This window comes from Histoplasma capsulatum, assembly GCF_000150115.1.
Source record: "Histoplasma capsulatum G186AR genomic scaffold supercont2.15, whole genome shotgun sequence".
NCBI classification, from domain to species: domain Eukaryota; kingdom Fungi; phylum Ascomycota; class Eurotiomycetes; order Onygenales; family Ajellomycetaceae; genus Histoplasma; species Histoplasma capsulatum.
The window spans coordinates 244,616-265,051 of record NW_025544815.1 but is presented as its reverse complement, the minus strand read 5'-3'; the positions used below and the strand labels follow the sequence as shown (position 1 = coordinate 265,051).

Here is a 20,436-nt window from a genome sequence, read left to right as displayed (position 1 = left end):
ATTGGATCAATTGCGATGGGTTGGTCAGGCTAATGTCACCTGATGATTCGCTCACGTGATAATTAATTATAGTCACATGCTTTTGCGTCGCCAAGAGTCGCGTCATTTGAATCGCGTTGGCAATGGAGAAACTGCAATTGACAGATCTCCAATTTGAATCTCACAACTCCCATTCTGAAGTTGAAATACCTATGTAACCCATTATTTACTATCCTTCCTCTTCAGTTAAAATCAAACACGGTATAAGAAGCCATGGAAGCTCGAGGACAGAACGCCAACACAATTCCAAACCATACTCCACCTACAATCGACGACCTATTCGATTACGATGCCGGGCTTGATGAAATCCTCGGAGACACGGAGGTGAACCAACACAATGACTCGTCAAATCCAACATCAGGAAGCAATAATGCACCAGCGGACTCCAACAATGCGAGTCTGGGTCTAGATGAGGAAATCAAGGTAGCGCCCAAGAGAAGACCGATTCCGAAATTGGACGAGGCTCGGTAAGAAGCATGTATGCAAGAGCTTCTGGCGTTTTTGACTAAACGCGGCCTTCAGATTACTATCACCAGCCGGAATCCCAAAGCTCCGAAGGGATGCAAAAAAACTCAAATTCAGGGGGAAGGGCCACGAGGTAAAGAATCCACAGCCACCTTGAGCTTGATTGGCATGTGTTTCTTCTTCTCAGGCTGATTCATAAATGTATATATTATTTTTCTTAGTACTCTGACGCCATGCGTCTTCTCAACTTTTACCAACTCTGGCTGGATGACCTCTACCCCCGCGCAAAATTCGCAGACGGCCTAGCTATAATTGAAAAGTTAGGCCACTCGAAGCGCGTCCAAATCATGCGAAAGGAGTGGATTAACGAAGGCAAACTAAGACCAGATGCTGTTGATAGAGATGAGGAAGCAAGCAATGACACAACCCAGCTTCCGGCTGCGAACGATGCAGTCACTCGTGATGAGCATGGTCAAAACGAAGATGAATTATTTCCCGCTGCGACGACAAATACTACCCGACGCGAAGCAAGAACATCGCCCACTCGAGAAAACCTCGATACCACTGATGTTTCCACAGAAAATCAAATACCGTCCATTTTCGGTGGCGGGGGAGGAGGTGGGAAGATGGCAGAACACAACTTTGGCAACAATGCTGATAGTGACGATGACCTTTTCGTCAGGGATGATCGCAACGATAATGCCCGTGCGAACATGAATGTGCCACCAGGGCATGACGAAAACGCACCCGAAGATGACGAGTTAGACGCTCTCTTAGCTGAGCATGAGGGTGGTGGGATGCCATCAGAACGGGAACCAAAGCCTAGAACCACCACCACCATACCGAAGGGTGCAGGCCCAAGTTCAGGACTACCGCAAGTAGGCGGCTATGATGATTTGGATGCGATGGATGATTATGATTTTTAATACCCCGTAAATTCTGTTAGTTTAGGAAAACCGATTAACCCCACATGAAAGAAAGACATGCATGATGGTAGCTCTGGCGAGCTTTTGTTCCTTTTTACTTTTCCTTTTTCCCTCTTCAATCAAGGTCAAAAACGTGGAACAAAGAGAATGTGCAAATGTATGATAGAATTTATGTCAATGCAGTGTTTGAGTGAAAAGCTGGAAAATACAATGAATCGCTGATATTGAAAGCAGGAAATAAGGCCCTAGATGTGAAATTTCTGGAAAAAATTCTGCGGAGAAAGGCGAAAGGAAGCTTTAAATGGAAAATGATAAACCAACAACAGCATTGAAGCAAAAAAAAAAAAAAAAAAAAAAAGGGTCAATAAACAAAAAGAGCCCAATCAATCAATCTACCCGTACTATCCCACAATGCAATTAACAAAAAGAAAGTAGAAGAAATGTTAAAATAAAAAGAAAAGAAAAGAAAAACCCGAATTCAAATGAAGAAAAGAGCCCTAGACAAAAATCAACAAAATCAAATCAAAATCAAATATCAAGATAAAACAAGACGAAATATTAAAACAAACAGCAAGCTCGGAAACGAGAAATTCTAAAAAATCATCTTTAAACGTCAATTCAAGCATTTGTCGTCGTGGCAGCGATCTCAGTGAAGACTGAATACTGCCCACCGGCATCCGCCCAATTCAAACGCTTCCCGCGCACAGCAGTGTTCTCCACGATGGACGCGACTTCGATATCCTCATCAGTCCCCTGGCCGGTTTGATAGTTGGCAGAGAAGCCCCACGACCACGCACGCCCATCCTTATCGATAGCGATGGAATGTTCACTTCCACTGCCGATATGGCAAGCGTCAATACCGGGAATAGCAGTGGGCGTAATGAGGATGCGGGGTGCATTCCTATCATCACGAATGATAGATGATTCCGGTAAAGAATCGATTTTCAGACCGGTCTGGAAGCCATCAAGACGCCCAAAGGCTAGACATTCGCCCTTGGCTGTGAGGGCGAGGGAGTGGTGCTCGCCACCGCAGATTTGAATTATGTCTTTGTCTTTCAGGGACTCGACGACGAGCGGGTGAAGGATGGCCGCTTCGCGGTCACCCGCGCCCATCCTGATGCCTGTCTCGCCAAAGCTGTTGAGACCCCACGCGTAGACCTTGCCGGACTTGTGGATGGCGAAGGAGTGGTAAGAGCCGCATCCTAAGCCCACCATATTTTTGGGCAGACCGAATTCCCGGGGCTGTAGGCCGTTGATTTTGGTGCGCTCGATGATACGGCGGCCAAGCTGGTTCTGTTGGCCGGAACCCCAGGCGAAGACTGAGCCTTTGTCGTTGAGAGCGAGCACGTGGTTGGCACCGCAGGTAATGGATTTGATCTTCTTGAGGGTGGGTAAGAGGACGGGAGTTCTTTGGACTGTAGATTCTCCGTCAAAGCCCAGGATGCCGTCGTTGCTCTGAGCAGCATGTTGTTAGTCAATTGATTTTCAGAAAATGAAATTTATCATAGCAAATAAGGTAGATAGGACGAAATTCCGTCTTAACTCACTCTAAATGTACCCCAGCCATAGACAGATCCAACATCGGTCAGAACGAAACTAGCACTGTCACTTGCAGCAACCTGGACAAAAACAGTATCTTCGGGGAAATACTCGGACGGAACGGCCGCAGGAGTCGATTCGCGAGGGTTCAGGCCACTATCACTGTCGGAATCCGAGTCTGAGTCGTCCCCATCGCCTTCTTTGATGTCCTTGTAGCCTCCATCCCAAGTAGTGTTGCGACCCAACGCTCCCTGGTCATTGACGCCCCAGGTCAATATCTTATTATCATGAGTGAGTGCAACACAATGCATGCCGCCGGTGGCAATGTGGACCACGCCAACCTTGTCCGCAGGGAGGTGCGGGTTGAGACGAGGACGCTTCACGTCAACAGCGTTCTTGGCGGCACCAAGACCGAGTTCTCCGGAGCTTCCTTCGCCGCAGACATAGACGTTCAATCGCTGCGTAGGGGGGTGATTGATGACGACCTTGGGCTTGACGACGGGAGCTTTGACGACTCGGACTTTCTTAGGCTCGCGCGTCGCAACCTCATCGGCAACCGCTTTGCGCTTCTTAGACACGTCAACTTTATCAACCTCCTCGTTGTCGCTGTCCGTAGCGTGCGAGACTCCGTTCACCTTGACTTGCTCATTGTTTTCAACTGATTTTGTCCTTTTTGAGCCAGGTTTAGGCCCAGGTTTCGCTTTTGGAGCTGCAGCCTTGGTGGATGCCTTCTTCGCGGGTTCTTGGGCTGTCTTTTTTGTCACTTTGGACTTGGTGGCTGTCTGTGAGCGAGCAGCTATCGCGCTGGATGCGGCTTTTCTGGGAGCCATGACACGCGGGTTACTTTTAAACGGTAATGAGCGAGGGAAGAAACTAGAGAATGGTAGTGGGAGAAGTCAAGATGACTCAATTAAGAACCCTCGAGGGGGAATATGTAGAGTCGGGGCGCTTTGAGACGTTTCGAGACGTGTTGGATTCCCTTTGTTTGCTCCTTTCTTTACCTATGGTTTTGTTGTTGTTGGTTATTTTTTTTTTATTTTTTTTTTTTTTTTTGGCCAAACGCAGGATTATGTCATCACTCTTGCAACACAACCATACAAGTCAAGACAGACAATGAAATGGGTGAATACCTTTCAATCAAAAGAATCAATTGAAAAAAAAAACAAGATGTAGCTATGCCGACAATAGGTTGGTGAATGCACTTCATTCATCGTTGGTTGTTCGCTCTCAAATAACCTTACTCCACTTCCTTATTCCATTCCCCGCCGCTATGAACTATATATGCTCAATTAACTACAGGGTCATTGCAATAGATTAGACACCCCAGTGGCTAATAAGAAAGAAACAGCTTAAGGAACGCATCCATCCGCCCGTACATTCCCTGAAAGCTATCCCGCGGGTGTTACGATGTATCCATGGTTGGCGCTTCGGCCAGAACTACGATACCCGCGCAGCTCGGGGGATTTTTCTGGTATAATTCCCCGCATGAAACTCCATTCTCCATACCTAATATGCGGAGCGCAACAAGTATGTGTGAAGAGCTGAATGAAAAGCTCCAAAGCGTTGCCATTGTAAACATATACAAATACGCCGTCAATATATCAGCATTGGGGTGCAAAGTCTATAAAAGGAAATACATCCACAATGACAGGACACCCAGCTAACCTACCCAAATTCTCTGATCTGCCTTTGAACAAAGGAGATCCTCTATTCCCTGCACGGGGACTGTATGGGAAGGATGACCAGTTAGGCTTCCTGAACCGCCAGACAGATGCCATGGTGGCGGAGGCTGCGAAGGAGATAAAGACGGGAGAGGGGTGATAACAACTTGATAGAAATTCCAACATGGTCATTGTGTACTAGTAGTTAGGTAATTCTTTTTTGTTTGTGATCCGCATTCCTTCAATAGCTAAAGAAGGAAGTACTGTACAAAGAATAAAATATTGACATCATGTTCTTTCATCCTATAACTCCCTTTGCCACTCTTCCCCGGCCGCGAAATTATCGAGAGCTAACTTTTGAAAATCGCAGAGTATTTATCCCTAAACTGGCCACTAGACGCCCAAAGCAAAGTGCCCTTCTTCAACCGGCAGGTGTTTCACAAACAACTTGTTGAAAAAAATCACTTCGGACGGTGAACGATGATGTCTGGACGTTTTAACACGCAAAGTAGCAGCCGGTGCCAGTTTCCTGCTTTCGTCCTTCCACCTTCCTTTCCCCTTCTTCCTTCCCCCTCTCCCTATTTCCCAGCGGGCATCCACTATGCAGCCAGAGAGTCCAGATAAAATGAAAATATAGCTTAATAGGGGCTCGTCCATTCCATCTTCTTGAGTAGGGGACGTACGCCGTCACTTCGGCTACCGGAAAGAAAAGAATTTCTATAACGGCGCGACCTTCTGCGAGTTACGCATAAACTGACGGCACCCTCTCCTTTTTTTCCTTCCCCCTCCTTTTTGCCGTATCTTAAAGCCCGGGCAGAGAAAGGAATCGTAGGCTGCGGAATCCTGCTGGATTTCCACAAGTGGGCATCCGAAAACCATATACACGCCGACATTTTCGAGAAGAACTTCGATTCCGCTGAAACGTCTCAAGGCCGTGTGGCTGAGTCGCACGGCACAGAGATAAAGCTTGGAGACATACTTATCATTCGAGTTGGTAGGATGGGCCCTTGCTTCTTCCTTTCTCACTCCTTCTTTTCCTAAAGTCAAAAATGACTGGGATACATGAAGGCGTTTAACATGTTATCAACGAATGAGCAGGAAAAAAAAGGGCCAAACAAAACCCGCCCAATTTAATCGGCGTGGAACGCAGTGAAGAGATGCCTGAATAGATATGGGAGAATTTTTCCGCAGTGGCGGGCGATCACCCGGCGTTTGAAGCGTATCGTGGGTCACCTCTATCCATCCCCCTTCCCCACCTAGTAATCCCCAAAATCTCCACTGGGGGATGTGTTAATGTAACAGCCAATTGTTACTAATCTAACGAATCATTGAATCTAATCAGCTGCACCGCAAGATTGGAGTATGCATGAAGTGCTCCTGGCCGGCTGGGGATGTCCTACCGGAGAGTTATTCGATCTGGACAAGCTGGCCGAGGAGTGCGAGAGGCAAAATCGATGCTCTTTTTTCGTCTCGAGTGAAGTGTGCAACGTTCCGGGTGGACTTGCAAAGTAAGTGGAAATTCCGCCTGGTACTGTGTACTTTTGAGATGAAAGTGGACAGGAAATATCTGACGGAGACATATATAACATATATACAGCCCTCCAAACATTCTGGCGATATTTTAGAAATCATGGTGAATCCCCGAACCGAAGTCACGAGTTTTCTTGAGAATTCTCGGCGTTTTCCTCTTTGTTTCCTTGAGCAGCTGCGTTAGCATCATTCTGTGCGTTCTCTTCCGCGTCATGTCCTTCGCCACCTTGTTGAGCGACAGTTTCAATGCCGGAGAGAATGGGTTGTGGAGCAGGAGGAACGCGTATCTTGCCACACATTACAACATCCTGACCCAGCGGCTGCCATTTGATATCACGGGGATTAAGAGCACTGATAGGTTTGCCTGTGTTATCCTTTTTCGCGTCCGGGCTGACCCCAACACCACCCTGGCCCAGAAACGTAGGAGCAACAGTAATGATAAGAGAATCGACGAAGTCAACGTATTCAGGATTTAGTAGCTCACTAATTACAGTGGCGCCGCCTTCTATCATGACGCTGGTGATTCCCTCGGTTCCTAGAGCGCGTAGAATAGCTTCCCATCTAAGCCTCCAGCTCTGGTTATATTCCACAATGCGTAGGTAATCGCCTCCGTGATTCTTGAGCGCTAGCACTTTAGCTGGCTGGATGTTTGCTCCGGGTGAGACGACAACCCATGGTGCCTTGCCCTTCCCTTCCTTGGCAGTTTTTAAAAGCCTGCATTCCGGGTCTGCAGGCCATCTTCCAGTTGGGTCCACGATAATTGGTCTGGGTTGCCACATTTTGCCTAATCCTCCGAAGCCACCTGAACCTGTCAGCCGGCAATTTAGGCCGGGGTTATCCACCATGGCAGTTCCGACCCCGATTAAAATGGCATCATGCCGAGAGCGAAGATAGTGCGTCATCAATTTCGTTTCAGTCCCGGATAAGGCTGTTTGTACGCCGGGGAAAAGGGAAACTTTCGAATCCATGGAGGATGCATATGTTAGGGTGACAAAGGGGAACTGTCGATTCTCCTCATATCTAGGGAGATATGGCTGCAGAAAGTCCAAAGAATAGCTAGGAAACGGTAGCGCATCTGGAGGAATCTCGCAACGAGCGTTTTGGGACTCGAGCGGTGGCGGCGGCAGCGGCGGCGGCACAGCTCCATTACGAGGCTCTAACACGGGACCTTGAATGCGCATGATACCATGACCCTGCTGATAATGATAACCCTCATGCTCCCTCAGTTTGACATCGGGATGTAAAGCGCGCCACTTAGCCGAGACGTTGCGGACATCGGTGACGCTGAAAAATTTCCCACCCGCCACCAGCAGCTTATCCGGCTCCTCACGAAACTTCGCATATATAGAGGACGGCAGGTAGCCTTTCTCAGCTTCCTTCCTGCAATACTCTATAAGGCCCGAATTCCGCTTCACCTTGTCAATGTGGTCCAAATCATGCGAATGTGTCCGACTGCTCCCAGGGGTCCTCGTGATCGTAACGGCGGAGTAAGCTCCCTCAAACTTCACCACCTTAATCTGCACATTGCACTGGTTCCCTTCCCTAATCACCTTCTTCCTCGCTCTCTTCCCCTCCGGCAGCGGCCTTGACGGGTTCGGTCTGCACGTCGCCCTCCGGAGTCGACACATGTAGTAATCGGTAGTCGTAAGACCGTCCTTGGTCGAATTGGATCTCTGCTTCACCCAGACGTTATCTATAAACGGCCAGTACGTACGGAACTCCTCCACGCTCATTTCCACGGAATCTTTCAGCTCAAACAGAACCTGCCTGATCCACCCCAGATTGGGCGGATTGCTGAAGAGGCTATAATAAGCCGGGCCCGCTGGAGCAGGCGCGGGAGCGGGAGGTATCACCTGCTCGGCGTTCTGTTGTTCGGTGGGCGTTGTAAAGTCGGTATTGGTATTATTTGCCGGTTGCGGGTGGGACGTAGGCTCGGCGGACTGTGAAGGGGAGGGCTGGCGTTCCGGTTCAGCCTCGACCTGCGCTTTGATATCGTTCTGCAGTCGGGAGTCATCGTCTTCGGCATCGTCCATGTCCACGTCTTCATCTATCGGCGACGTTTTCGGAGAGTTCTCTGTCTCAACATTTGATTGAATCGTGGTGTCGTTCTGCTCTGGCGGGTTCGACAGCCGCGACTGAGGGGAGCCAGATGCTGTACTAGCGCCCCCGTCGTCCATGACTACCGCTCACGGCCGTGTGGATGGAATGTAATTGAAAGTTTCCGGTGTTTTTCTGGGACGAAGGGACTGGAAGCTTCGGGCGCGCACGGGCTTGTTTCCGTGGTTGACTTGTTGGGAGCTTAAGTATTGGAGACGCCAGAATTGAAAGGTGAGGGTAGCTTGAGTAGGGAATAGGAAAATGTAAAAAAACCCCGTGTAAATACTATCTTGGTGACGGTAGGAATCACCGCCTGGATCAGAGAGAAATGGGGTGATTAGCAAGCAATTGCTGGCCGATGCTGGAGAATGGGAACATTTGAGGTTCAATTGAGCTTGGGACGGAGAAGAAAGTTGCGGCTGGCAAAAAGTTGTGGGGATTTGGCACCAACGCCAAGAGTGCGAGAGCAAAAGGCTGAGAGAAAAAGAAAATAATGAAGTAGTTACATGGTAGTTCTAGGGCTGGGGGAATAGGATATATTTCCCTGAATGGGTAGATGTGAAATTATGGGCCTATATTGCCTTTGCTCCCATTTGCATGTTATCCCCCGAGTGGGTTGTAGACAAAACAAATCAGTGCCGGGCGACATACATGCAGAATGAATGCAGTCAGGCTGATCTGATCTGATCTGATCTGATCTGATCTGCCGATGGATGCTGGGGAGCTGCGTGCTTTGTAAGTAACTGGCTACTGCGGATGCGTGGCGGAAAGAACTAAACAATGCACCACGCCGATGATTCTTCATTCCTCTATTGCACCCTGGTTGGTGTGTTTGAATGGGTATATCCATCTCTGAACCCAGGGTCCAACTTGGCTCGAATATGCACGACGCAACATACGCAAATATATCACATCCACAAGAAGGAAGAAAGCAGAGATGACAATAAGATATAAATATAAAAGTATAAGCATCCAACAAGCGCTATCCAGCACATCAAACAAGTCCTAACAAAAAGAGTATATCATTACAGCCCAATCTCCCCGCCCGCTTTGGCCAACATCTCATAAACCCGCGGTGGTAACTTGTACTTGATCATACCCGCGAAAACCATCAAGTCTTTCGCCATCACAAGAAGCTCATCCGCCAAGCTCTGCCTCATGCCATTCGCGTATGCCCCTTGTTGAAGTCTTTCCCGTTCGCGACCGATGCACATCATACTCCACATAATCAGCTGGCCGGCGTTCCTGGAGATGACCGGGGGGAGGGATGGGAATGCCTGCGCGGCACTGCGGATGTACGTGACAGAGCCCTGGGCTCGTAATGGGAGGATCTGGAGATTGTTGATATCCTATTAAAAGAAAAAAAATGTCAGGGCACACTCTGTTCTAGAGACTGAAATATATACCAAGGTACACCGTGGAAGAGAGGAAAGAAGTACAGATATGCTTACATCTAGCGCCTGCGCCCATTTCCCGGCTGCAACATTCGCCTTTGCTTCCATTGTGCGTAGCAATAGGCCACATGCATCCCTGTTGATCTGGTGTATTTTCTGGTAATAGAGCGCGTTGGTATTATAGAGCCCAATCATATTTTTAGCGAGCACAACCGGGTCATCAACCGCCGTGAGACTTAGGCTGCTTCCCTGTTCAGGAAGGGTGCTTGCTTGTTGAGGCTGCTGTGGTTGTTCCTGGCTGCTCGGCGTGGTTCGCGGTTTTAGGGGCTGCAGCTTCATTGCCGAATCGCCCAAATCTACAGCAATAGCATCCGCAAGTGCGCGGTTGATTACGGAGATAACATTGTCGTATTCTTCAGCCAGGTGGTATAGCAGAACGGCGTCAGTAATGAGTCCCTTATCATCGGCCACGGCTGCTGCTTGAACAGTGATCGTCTTTAAGAATTCTTCTTGGTCGATAAGTTTGATGAGCTTCAGTCGCCGTTCGATCGCGCCCTTGATTCTGGTGCCGTCGCTGCGGATATCTCCTAGAAGGAGCGCAAAATCTCGAGTTTCCAAAATGAATTCTCTCAAAGCTTCGTGACAGACGGAAGCCTGGGATTTGCCAAGCTCTCCTGGAAGATCCGCGTTCAGGCATATAAGAGTGAAATAGTTGACTGCAGCTTCAACATAACCAGTGCGGAATTCTCGAGTATACTGTGTAATGAGTGATGCGAAGTTGATTTGGGGAAGTTGTTTCGTGCTAAACGTCACTGTTTCGCAATATTTGGTTAGCAAATCTGCGGCCATTGATCGGGGCCACAATTCATTTGGCAAATACTTACATAAATCCTCCCCTGACGCAAAAAAGTCAGAAACACGGAGCAGGCCATAGAAATCCAGCGCAATTGCGAAATGTACAGCACTGATCGGTTCATGATGCGCAAGACACGATACGGCCTGCTCGAACATGCCTCCGAGGATCTGGAGGAGGAAGAAAGTTCCATAGCCGCCGGGGCCATCTTGGCCCTTTCCAAATACTCGCAGTCCGATTTCACTGATATCACTCTGAATTTCCTCCAATCCAAAGAGCTCCCCAGCCACTTCCTCAGTTCGGCTATCTTCCCGAGCGAAAACGAACTGTAACCACATCCAATCCTCAACGCCCTGCCCGATGCCATCAAACCGACGTTGGCTGAGGTCACAGCGGCCAATGATTTTATAGCATGCCATGCGATATGGATCGACAGTATTCTCCGGAGCATTGCGCAAACGCTGCTGATACTCTCCATTGATCTTCTGCTGCAGGTCTCTGGGAAGCCGCCTGTTCTGCGCATAGGTTGTCATGTAGGTAACAAATTTGTGGTCAAGTGACCGGAACCCTGGATCCTGGCTCACATATTCCGCTGCTTCCTTGACGAAACCACATCTGAGGAGATAGAAAATGAGGATCCAGCAGTAATCCTGGCCGACCATCTGGAGTTCCGTGCCATCAGGGGCAAGGTCCTTTCGTGCAGCGCGAAGGCGAATGTAAGCGCGAATCTTGTTGGTTATCGAAGGGACCCCACCAAGCTGGGCTTCCCGCGGGTTCTTTGTAATAATACTTTCGACTTCCTTATGAAACAACTGTTCCAAAAATTTTCGCGACCCTTCGATAATTCTCTTTCTCATCCTCGTTGCTCCAACGGAATGTAAAGAATCATCTAGGTAGTCGCCCGCGAATTGTCGTTCCTTGAGCACACCGGGTTCTGAAAGACTAGCGGAGTTCGGGCTTTCATTTACCATGCTGATCAGGGCATGGTAAGCTTCAAATAATTGCCGTGGAACCTAAAAGCCGGTTGTTAGCAATAACAAATAGAATTATTCTTTTGGGTTAAATAAAAAGGGGTAATAATTCACGTACATCCCCACCGGCGACCCGCTCGGTTTCTGCAAATCGATGTAGAATCGGGAAAGTCCTTTCTTGGAGTCTCGCCTCATTCAGCTCCTGAACGCTGTTCGCAAAGTGCCGAAGTTTTTCTCTCAGGAAACGAGAATCAGCAGAGGCAACTCCCGCACCTTCCTCGTTACGCATTGCGGAATCAGAAAGATACTGGGAAGTACGCCCGTTGACTGAAGGAGACCCAATAACGGATTTCCCCAACGCCGACCGACCAAATATGCTGCGCCTGCCAATGGCATCGCCGCCCCGCGGCATACCTGTCCCCCCAGCGGACCGTCCCAGTGCAGCTGATTTTCCAAAGGAGCCGCGGGATGAAGAATCAGACGTTCCCCGCGCAGAGTCATCCCTAGACATCAAGCCGAAATGCTCGTAGATCTTTTTGCGCTGCTCGTCCCAGTTGACATTCACTTTCTCCTCGAGAAAAGCGTCAAAGTCCTTACGGACACGGGCAAGACTTTCAGCAACCATCGCTTCCCGCCCACGCTGCTGAACCTGCCGTAGAAACTTCTGATTGTCGGGATCGAATGTGTCGGTACTCTTGAATGGGCTACTCGCTGTGGTTTGGCTACCCAGCATTTTCAAATCCTGCAAGACTTGGCCGGGCGAGATACCGGAAGCCGCAAGAGAGTAGTGTCTGAGGAAAATACGACTAGGCATTAGCAAATATCGCATGGTAATATGTAAACTGCTTAATTCGAAAGATGAGGGGAAAATATTACGCTTTATTATCCGGCCATTTTCCTCCCAATCCTCGCCGCTCACCAGGCGCCCCCAATCCTCGCGCAGCTCTCCGAATATCATCTAAACCAAGCTGAAGATTAGGAAGGTCCGCAGAAGCTGCATCTCCAGTAGACGCGTGTGGACGTTTTTTACCCCGCTCCAACAAGCTACTGAAGTACGCAGGTTGAGTGGACTGAGAAGCGGCAATGGGCTGTGTTGCCGGCTGGGACTGCGATTGGGTTTGCGCCCCCGGCTGGTTCCCCAAAAGCGACGAGCCCAGAGTGTTTTGTGTGGTGGTTTGACCGAAGGAGGGAGTAGTTGCTGGCTGGCTAGTAACTGCCGGGGCGCTGGGTAGCAAGGACCCAAATGGGTTGGACCGTTGCGGTTGTTGCTGCTGCGGTTGTTGCTGCGATTGTGAATCCCCGAGATCGAGTAAACTTCGCTTTGCAGGTTGATTTGTTGCTGCACCTCCAAAGACGGAGCTTTGCTGGCCGGTGTTTGGGAACATGATGGGTTCCCTACGTAGTAGTATAGAGGTGCTCTGAATGTTTGTTGCTAGGGATGCTGGGATGTTGAAGTTCTTTTTGTCAAAGGCAGAAACAAAGGGAATAGGTTATATATGAAGTGAGCGTCCGAGAGAAGCTGGAATACCCCGGCGAGCTTGACTAATTTGCAAGTTCAAGCACCTGCTATCCAGACAGAGAAGCTCGTCGTCGTCGTCGTCGTCGTCGTAGTCGTTCTATCAACAATAAAAAAGCTGCTCGTTTTTGAATGTATACACCGGAACAACACTTTTCCCGGCACCAAGCTAATATTTTTGTTCCTAGTTAGATTTGTTGAAAAAGCCATCTATAGAAAGGCAACCCCAATCCTGATACCCCGTACCGGCAGTCCCCGGTCTCAAACCCTCATCCACCATCCTCATATTTCGTCCGCGTTATCCTGTTGCCCAGCATGCCCGTTTTCCAAGCCAAACGCTTTCGTCCCTCGACAGGCTCCGGCTCAACCCTGGGCGAGCGACTGGGAGCGAAATACCGCGCAAACCTCAGCAAACACCCGTTCTTGCTCTTCGGCCTGCCCTTCATCGGTATCATGGTAGCTGGGTCCTTTGTCCTCACCCCCGCCACGGCATTGAGATACGAGCGCCACGATCGTAAAGTGCAGCAATTGAGCCAGGAAGAGGCGATGGGTTTGGGGCTCAAGGGTCCGGATGGCGATGATGCGCAGGTCAAACGGAATCCGCGGCGGAGAGTGCTGGGGAGTGAGAAAGAGGAATATTATGTTCGTTTTTATCGTTTTATTTTGTCTTGTTTTGTTTACCCTTTTTTTTCGGAGGGGAGCGGGGGGCAATCAAGAGAAAGCTCTCTTCCCCTCCTTCTTTCTGCTTATTTTACGAACGAAAAATCCCACTTTTATTCTATTTCTTTGCTGGCCTTACAAAACACAAAGATATCTAATCGAATTTTTGTGCACCTTATATATAGAAACTCATGGCCAAAGACCTCGATAACTGGGAACAAAAGCGCGTGCGACGCTTCAAAGGCGAGCCAGACGGTAGATTGTGAACGACCCGAGAAAACACCAATAAACACTGGCATCCTCATCCCGCATCCGAGGTCAACAAGTTCCTCACGCTCAAAAACCCAACCCAGGTTGCCAAACGCAACGCAAAAAACAGGAAATCACAGCGGTACTATTTTTATATATAAAATCCTCCATTTCTCCGATGATCGGGAGTTGCAACAAAAACCGGAGAAAAAAAAAATGAACGATCACCCCCACGATAATTAATCCCGCCGAACTTGTTTAATAAGATTACTGAATGCCCCCATGCCAACCAGCCAACGAAGAACCATGGGACCAAACGTAGCTCCCTGCAACAGCCACGCGCGGTTGGATGAATCCGCAATTCTTTAACCGCGAAACTCTTGCCTTGCAGCCAAGAACCAGAATAATCAAACAAAGGAAAGGAAAGGGAAACAGGCATGACCTGACACCTTTTTTTCTTCTTTTTTAAGCTATTTCCAGTCGGCGGTTATTCGCGTCCGTGCTGCAGTCCCCTATCCCGTTCCCTCCTTTGCCCTCCTTCTCCCACGGCGCGGGAAATAATTCGGAGCGAGTGATCTATGTGTTTGTGGGGTAACCGAGTCTGATACCATGGATTTCGCTCCTCACTACTCTGGACAAGCAGAAATAAATATGGACAGGGATTGATGATTTGTTCGGAGTGGGCTCCTGTGGGGCCCGGGGGAGAGAGATATTTCGTGCGTTCGGTAGTTGGGCGTGTACAGTCCCATGCACATAACATCATCGTGCATCGCGATTTGCATGGATGGTTGAAGCGTCCAGCCAAAGCCAAAGCCAAAGCAACCCTTCTTTTAATCCCCCTTTTTTTTGGTTTTCTGCGGGGTTGTATTGTATTTTGTCCCAACGCTACGCTGCGGCGCTGCGCCCTCTTCGCTTTCCTTTTTATGGGGTGAACAGACAGACAGGGTCCATTGCTGGAAGGCTGAAATGAAGGCAGACACAAATCGATCATGTAGTACAAGTCAAGTCGATGATATTACTATATGACTCTGGCCATGTGTACAGACAGGTTGAAGGGAGAGGCGGACACACCTCATTGTAACTCACTCTGATAAATGACGTGATTAATTGACCCGTCATGCCAATAGCGCGTCGCATCAACTATACACCTCGGGTGATCATGCTTGCCCAATGCAGATATTCTTTTTTTTTTTTTTGATGTAGTTATTCATCATTACTTTGTTACTTGATAGATAGTCTGGGCAGCCATCGCGATAAATAATCATCAACATCGAGTTCTTGCCCTTTAACATAGTTATCTGTGCACAACTAGTTAACTACTCAAGCCGGCTGAGCTGTTGGTGTCAGTTTTTATGATGACCTGTTTTGTGGTTCGAGGCGAGTTTTTACTGCGTATATTCTTGAGCTTGAGATCAACCTGCAGGGCAAGTCAGTCAGTCAGTCAGTCAGTTAGTTGGTTTTATCAATAAATATAAGTTAATCCAATGAAGTAGTTAACAGTAAATCATTGGATCACGGGTAGATAGGTAGATAAGCTTGAAGCACGGGCTCCATCCCAGCTCCCAATAGATAGATATATAAGAATCTCGAAGCATCGATTCGCATAGTTCCTCCAGGATCAGGGAAAGATCCCAGCAAAGGCAAAGAAAAACAGACGAGGAGTAAACATCGACACATCCCATGATCCCCCCCAACCTTTTAACTTGTCATCCGCTCCTCTGGAACAAACCCGCCAAAAGCAAAGCAAAATAAAATGGGAAAAACCCAATAAAGTTCCGGATGCAACACCCCACCCCCCCTCCCTTCCACCCCCATTGTCGAGGCAACTTTCCTCCAGGGGCCACCGTTCCATTCTTCGGCAAACGGTTCCTGAACCGACTTGAAGTTGACTGAGTTTCATCATTCCAAAAACCCCCCGCCGCCGAATCAACCAACCTTTCTTCTCTTTTTCCTGTTCATATGGAATTCCTCCCAGAATCATAGCTGAACCGTACATAGTCAGGTCGAGTTTGATTGATTGTTGATCGATTAGAAAAGAAAAGAAAAGAAAAGAAAAGAAAAGAATAGAAAAGAGACCCCAAAGCAGTGCTCGCCCATCCCATCCCATCCCATCCCATCCCATCCCATCCCCTTCCTCGCGCGCTGCAAAATCACATCACCAAAAGCCGCAAGAGCCTAGACCCCCGCCCCGCGCGCGTGTGTGCGCTGGATCGATCCATGAAAGTCCATGAAACCCATGCAAATTCCATCGGATGCTTTGCTGCATGCACTCCACAAGCCAAGCCCGCCATGACGCAATGCGCTGCGCGGTAACAACAAACTTGGGTGGTTTTATGTATGTATGCACATACTGTACATAGCTAGCTCCCTATGCGCCCCCCGGCGAAACTTTAAGGAGGCGGTACTATGTAGTTAATTAAGGCTTACGGGGTTCCACTTGTGTGTGGGCTGGGATGCTGTGCGCGTTATTTTATCGAGATGGACGGACGCACACATGTGCAACAACACGTCCCCCCGCCTGTTGCTAGTTTATATGGCTGGTCGGTCGAGGGATGGTGGTCAGCGGTGGGCGTTGATTCCCACCTCCATACGGAATAACATTGTGGGGTTTTCTGGTGCTGGGGCTGGTGCTGGTGATGGTGCTGGTCAGAGCAGGCTGGTATCGCTGCCACCTGCGCGTCCCTTGGGCTCTCGCTCGCGATCGATGCTGCTTGATATGATCATTGATAGTTGCAACGGCCACTAATCTGTAGAAATTCAACCGCATCCCAAGTGATAGTCGTGCATTTTAGACGGCAAGGTGTGTGCGAATAACGAGTTACAGTTACAATCTTAAGTTAGTTAGTTAGGCTAGCTACTATGGTAGTCAATTGCTTTCTTCTTCCCCCCACACACACACCCACACCACCTTCTCTTCCCCTTCTCCCTCCTTTCTTTCTGGTTTCCTTTTTCTTCCTAGCCCTCGCCCTAAGCTCCACACTAACACCTAACTTACCGCGCCCAGACTAGCCAGGCCTTGCTTGTCCGTCGAGTCGGAATGCTTGCATCAAGAACCAACCTAACCACCAAAGCAACCCCCAAACGCACCAAACGCACCAAAAAAAAAAAAAAAAAAAAAAACCTGTGTGCTCACCGACTTTCCCCATCTCGAACTTGCTTAAATAGTTCACCATTTTTCGTGGATGGTGGGGAGGAGCAAAAGCAAACCATCTGCCGCACCATTTGCGTTGTTTTGTTTGTCGGAAGCTCAAATCACTAGTTAGCTAGTTAATTATTCCTACCTAACTACTCCTTCTAGATCCTTTGTCCACACGAATGTGTAAAAATTGAACTGCCCCCCATCATGGATCGCAGACCTGTCATCTGGAACCCGTTATTTGCCTTCTTAATGATGATAGTTGCCCAGTTAATGGTTATGATGATGATGATGGTGATGATGATGACGATGATGACGATGATGTGATCAACCCACGCGGTCAATAAGATTTTTTTCTGGAGAGAGTCAAAATGAATTCGAGAAGGAAAAGGAAAAATAAAAATAAAAAATAGTTAACTCTGTTTTTTTTTTTTAATGGAGAACCGGAGTGGTGAGGCTTTTTTGGGGGGGAAAGGACCTCGAGGGACACGGAATCCAGGGTCGACCCATTGGCCTGGGTTATCTAGAGGATGATAGATGTTGTTTGAGTTTTGGCAGGAGACCGCGGGTTGAAAAGGGGGTGGTTCTGGAACTCCGGCGGGAAAGTTAAATATATGGGGGAAGAGGAAAAAGAAAAAAGTTGAGAATCGGGAGGGAGGATCTGAATGGGGAGGGGGTATTGTTGAGTTCCGTACACCGTGTAGAGAGAGTGTGTGTGAGAGAAAGCTGTTGCGACCATCGTAGAGGATCGGGACAGATGTTGTGCCTGCAGAGTGACGAGGAGACAGGCAATAGTGAGAATAGTTAGTTCGTTGACCATGGCCATGACGATGATGATGATGATAGCGGGCAGACAAACAACCATCTGCAGCCGCAAGCCGCGCCGCAAGCCCGGGACGCTGTGAAGTTACGCGGGGACGAGAGAGAGAGAGAGTCTCCCGCAGCAGCAATCATCCACATCCAAGCAACAGTCGTCGATCCCAATGGGCCCAGCCCTGGCTTCCTCATCTTCTTGTTTCTTCTTCCTCCTCTTCTTCCTCTTCCTCTTCCTCCTCCTCGCCGTCGTCTTCTGCTTCTTCTTGATCCCCTTTTAACACAGCATTTTCCCTTCTCCAACCACCAACCAGCGCAAATTTGTCAGCCGGGAAAGTTAGCTACCTCAGTCCAATTGGAACTTTATCCTCTTCTCTCTTCCTCCCGCATCGAATCGACGCAAGGACGACGAGGGGCTTCTCAACCACGACTGGACCTGGACCTGGACCTGGACCTGGACCTGCAGAATACTCAAGAAGAATAATAGATAAATTAATTATACGATCCCGATCCCGATCCTATTCCTAGTCCCACTCCCACTCCCAATTCCAAATCAACCACCACCTTGCTCGCCGGGATGTGTCGTTGATTGTTTTGAATCTTCTGGGGGGTTTCCAGCGTAGGTTTCAAGTTTTCTTTTCCACTTACCTACCTTCTTTGTGCTTTTCCGCCCGCTGTACTGTACCTTGTTGTTGTTGTCGTTGTCGTCGTTGTCGTTGTTGTAGCTCAAGAGCTCTGCTGTGTCCGAAATAATATCTGTCTTTTTTCTTTGCTTGTTATACTCTGGCTGTACCCTGCCCTGCCCTTATCATTCCTCCTGCTCTGCCAGCAGCAGGGCAATTATTCAATTATTCATCTGGCCATCCCGAAGCCGAAGCAGAACCATTGCCTCACCCTCTCTCCCCGTGGCGGCCGGTGGGTGGCTGGAAGAGCAAAACTGCGCTGGGGCAGCGGCGGTGGTGGTGGTGGTGTTACATCCTAGCAAGTTGTCATTGTGTAGAGCCTACGACCCAGTGTTAGTAAAGGTGGCTGACCAGAAGATTCTGCTGATTTTGATTTGATATCATGATTCGTGATTCTTTGATTCTTGATTCTTGATTACTCGAAGCGCTGTGTGTGGCCGTGTTCTGTTTTGCCCCTTTCCCGCATCCACACGTCATAGCGTCCCAGGCTTCGGTTCTTTTTTTTTTTTTTGCCTTTCTTTTTCCTTTATTTTTTGGTTCTCTCCGGTCTTTGTTCCAACCCTCGCTTTTAAACTTCCCCTTTGCCGCACGCTGGGAGATCCTGCTATTCGTTACCTTTGCGCCATATTCCCTAGCAAACTTCTCCCCTTTGCCTCCTCCCTCCAGACGACCGTTTTCGCTCTCTCCCGGGCGGTTTCAGCTAACCCAAAATAGGGCCTCGGCCTCCCCTCGTCCTCCACGCCTACGTCATAGCTGCCCCTTCCACGAAACGAACTTCCGCCCACGTCGCATTTTTTTTTTTGACTCCTCGTCTCCGCAGCTCATCCACACCCCGCCTCAAGCTTGTTGGAATCTGGCTCTGGACCCAAAAGCTGCCTCGTGGTAGAAGCTTGTTTCCCTGCGCTGTTTATTTGTCGGTGTGGCGCGCGCAACCGCCCTCGCGGTTGTTGATATATAGCCTTACCATACAACCAACCAAGTTCGATGCCCGTTTGATCGGTTTACACTTGCCACCGTAATTCCTACCTACTACGTCACACCCCATAGTTGTGATCTGTCCATTGTTGCTTGCTGCCGTTGCATTCTAGCAAACCATGCTCCCTTTTGTATCCATCTCTACCACAGCATGGCGTTCGCTTACCACCATGAACAACTTCGTTATTTGACATTCGACGTTTTGACGTTCCTGCTTTGAGGAATTAGAAATAATAATTTTTATATTATATATTTTATTTAACTGGAAGAGGGGCAAAAGATAAATTACGGATTCCCCTTCTCCGGATTCACGTTCCCATTCCCTTTACTACAACGAGGGCTACAGAATCAGAATCAGAATCTCGTTTCTTCCAAATTATGTCGGCGACCACCGCGTCTTTGCCATCTCCTCAAGCTTGGAGTCCCAACGTCGCAACTAACGCAGTGTCTACTACCCCGTTGGGAATGCCGCCACGGACACCCGCGTCAGTCGGCCAGATGGCGGCTCCTATTCTGGGTTCTGGAGGTGCCCTCTCACCGCGAGTCCTGCGCGATTCGTGCAATGGCTACTTCGGCGTCGTCGATTTCAATTCCAACAACCCGCCAAACTCGACAGCGGGAAAACATACGCGCAAAACCTGGAATTTAACGTCGGGCTCGCCAGGTGCTGGGAAACAAGGGAATCGTCAGCCCTCTGAATACAACTTCGAATCGGCTGGGTTTGTTGCTGGCCATAGAATCACGTCCAGTTTTGAGAAACAAACGCAGGCCCTTCGCGATAGAGATCGCAGGGCTGAGGAGAGGCGTGAGATGCAGACGCCCCCTTCACCACATGCCATCGACGCCCCGTTCGCTACATCGCGATATGATGACAAGACTAGCTATATGAGCATCGATCCACACTCGAATCGCTCAGCAGGAGAAGCTAA

At 48.9% G+C, this 20,436-nt stretch overlaps 8 protein-coding genes across 8 annotated transcripts; 4 read left to right on the top strand and 4 right to left on the bottom strand.

The window, feature by feature from the left end:
- Positions 1-131: 131 nt before the first annotated feature.
- Positions 132-2,390, top strand: HCBG_08328 (chromosome segregation in meiosis protein 3; the record flags this gene model as incomplete). The annotated part of the gene is made up of 3 exons (XM_045435377.1): positions 132-506; positions 562-637; positions 726-2,390. 3 exons carry the CDS (start codon positions 253-255, stop codon positions 1,428-1,430), a joined length of 1,035 nt encoding a protein of 344 aa, XP_045283869.1.
- On the bottom strand, positions 918-3,964 carry HCBG_08327 (GDP/GTP exchange factor; the record flags this gene model as incomplete). Its single annotated transcript, XM_045435376.1, has 2 exons — positions 918-2,885; positions 2,978-3,964. 2 exons carry the CDS (start codon positions 3,797-3,799, stop codon positions 2,049-2,051), a joined length of 1,659 nt encoding a protein of 552 aa, XP_045283868.1.
- A 412-nt stretch (positions 3,965-4,376) lies between these two features.
- Positions 4,377-4,790, top strand: HCBG_08326 (uncharacterized protein; the record flags this gene model as incomplete). The annotated part of the gene is made up of 2 exons (XM_045435375.1): positions 4,377-4,496; positions 4,575-4,790. The coding sequence occupies 2 exons, from the start codon at positions 4,377-4,379 to the stop codon at positions 4,788-4,790; spliced, it is 336 nt and encodes a 111-aa protein (XP_045283867.1).
- Positions 4,791-6,282: 1,492 nt separating this feature from the next.
- HCBG_08325 (riboflavin-specific deaminase) lies at positions 6,283-8,337 on the bottom strand (the record flags this gene model as incomplete). The annotated part of the gene is made up of 1 exon (XM_045435374.1): positions 6,283-8,337. One exon carries the CDS (start codon positions 8,335-8,337, stop codon positions 6,283-6,285), a length of 2,055 nt encoding a protein of 684 aa, XP_045283866.1.
- Positions 8,338-9,282: 945 nt separating this feature from the next.
- HCBG_08324 (meiotically up-regulated gene 87 protein) lies at positions 9,283-12,860 on the bottom strand (the record flags this gene model as incomplete). The annotated part of the gene is made up of 5 exons (XM_045435373.1): positions 9,283-9,606; positions 9,709-10,463; positions 10,536-11,517; positions 11,594-12,266; positions 12,352-12,860. The coding sequence occupies 5 exons, from the start codon at positions 12,858-12,860 to the stop codon at positions 9,283-9,285; spliced, it is 3,243 nt and encodes a 1,080-aa protein (XP_045283865.1).
- Positions 12,861-13,306: 446 nt separating this feature from the next.
- HCBG_08323 (cytochrome c oxidase-assembly factor COX16) lies at positions 13,307-13,917 on the top strand (the record flags this gene model as incomplete). Its single annotated transcript, XM_045435372.1, has 2 exons — positions 13,307-13,633; positions 13,837-13,917. 2 exons carry the CDS (start codon positions 13,307-13,309, stop codon positions 13,915-13,917), a joined length of 408 nt encoding a protein of 135 aa, XP_045283864.1.
- Positions 13,918-18,190: 4,273 nt separating this feature from the next.
- On the bottom strand, positions 18,191-19,577 carry HCBG_08322 (uncharacterized protein; the record flags this gene model as incomplete). Its single annotated transcript, XM_045435371.1, has 5 exons — positions 18,191-18,309; positions 18,498-18,605; positions 18,744-18,852; positions 19,148-19,215; positions 19,559-19,577. 5 exons carry the CDS (start codon positions 19,575-19,577, stop codon positions 18,191-18,193), a joined length of 423 nt encoding a protein of 140 aa, XP_045283863.1.
- A 308-nt stretch (positions 19,578-19,885) lies between these two features.
- Positions 19,886-20,396, top strand: HCBG_08321 (uncharacterized protein; the record flags this gene model as incomplete). The annotated part of the gene is made up of 2 exons (XM_045435370.1): positions 19,886-20,312; positions 20,389-20,396. 2 exons carry the CDS (start codon positions 19,886-19,888, stop codon positions 20,394-20,396), a joined length of 435 nt encoding a protein of 144 aa, XP_045283862.1.
- Between the last annotated feature and the right edge of the window lie 40 nt (positions 20,397-20,436).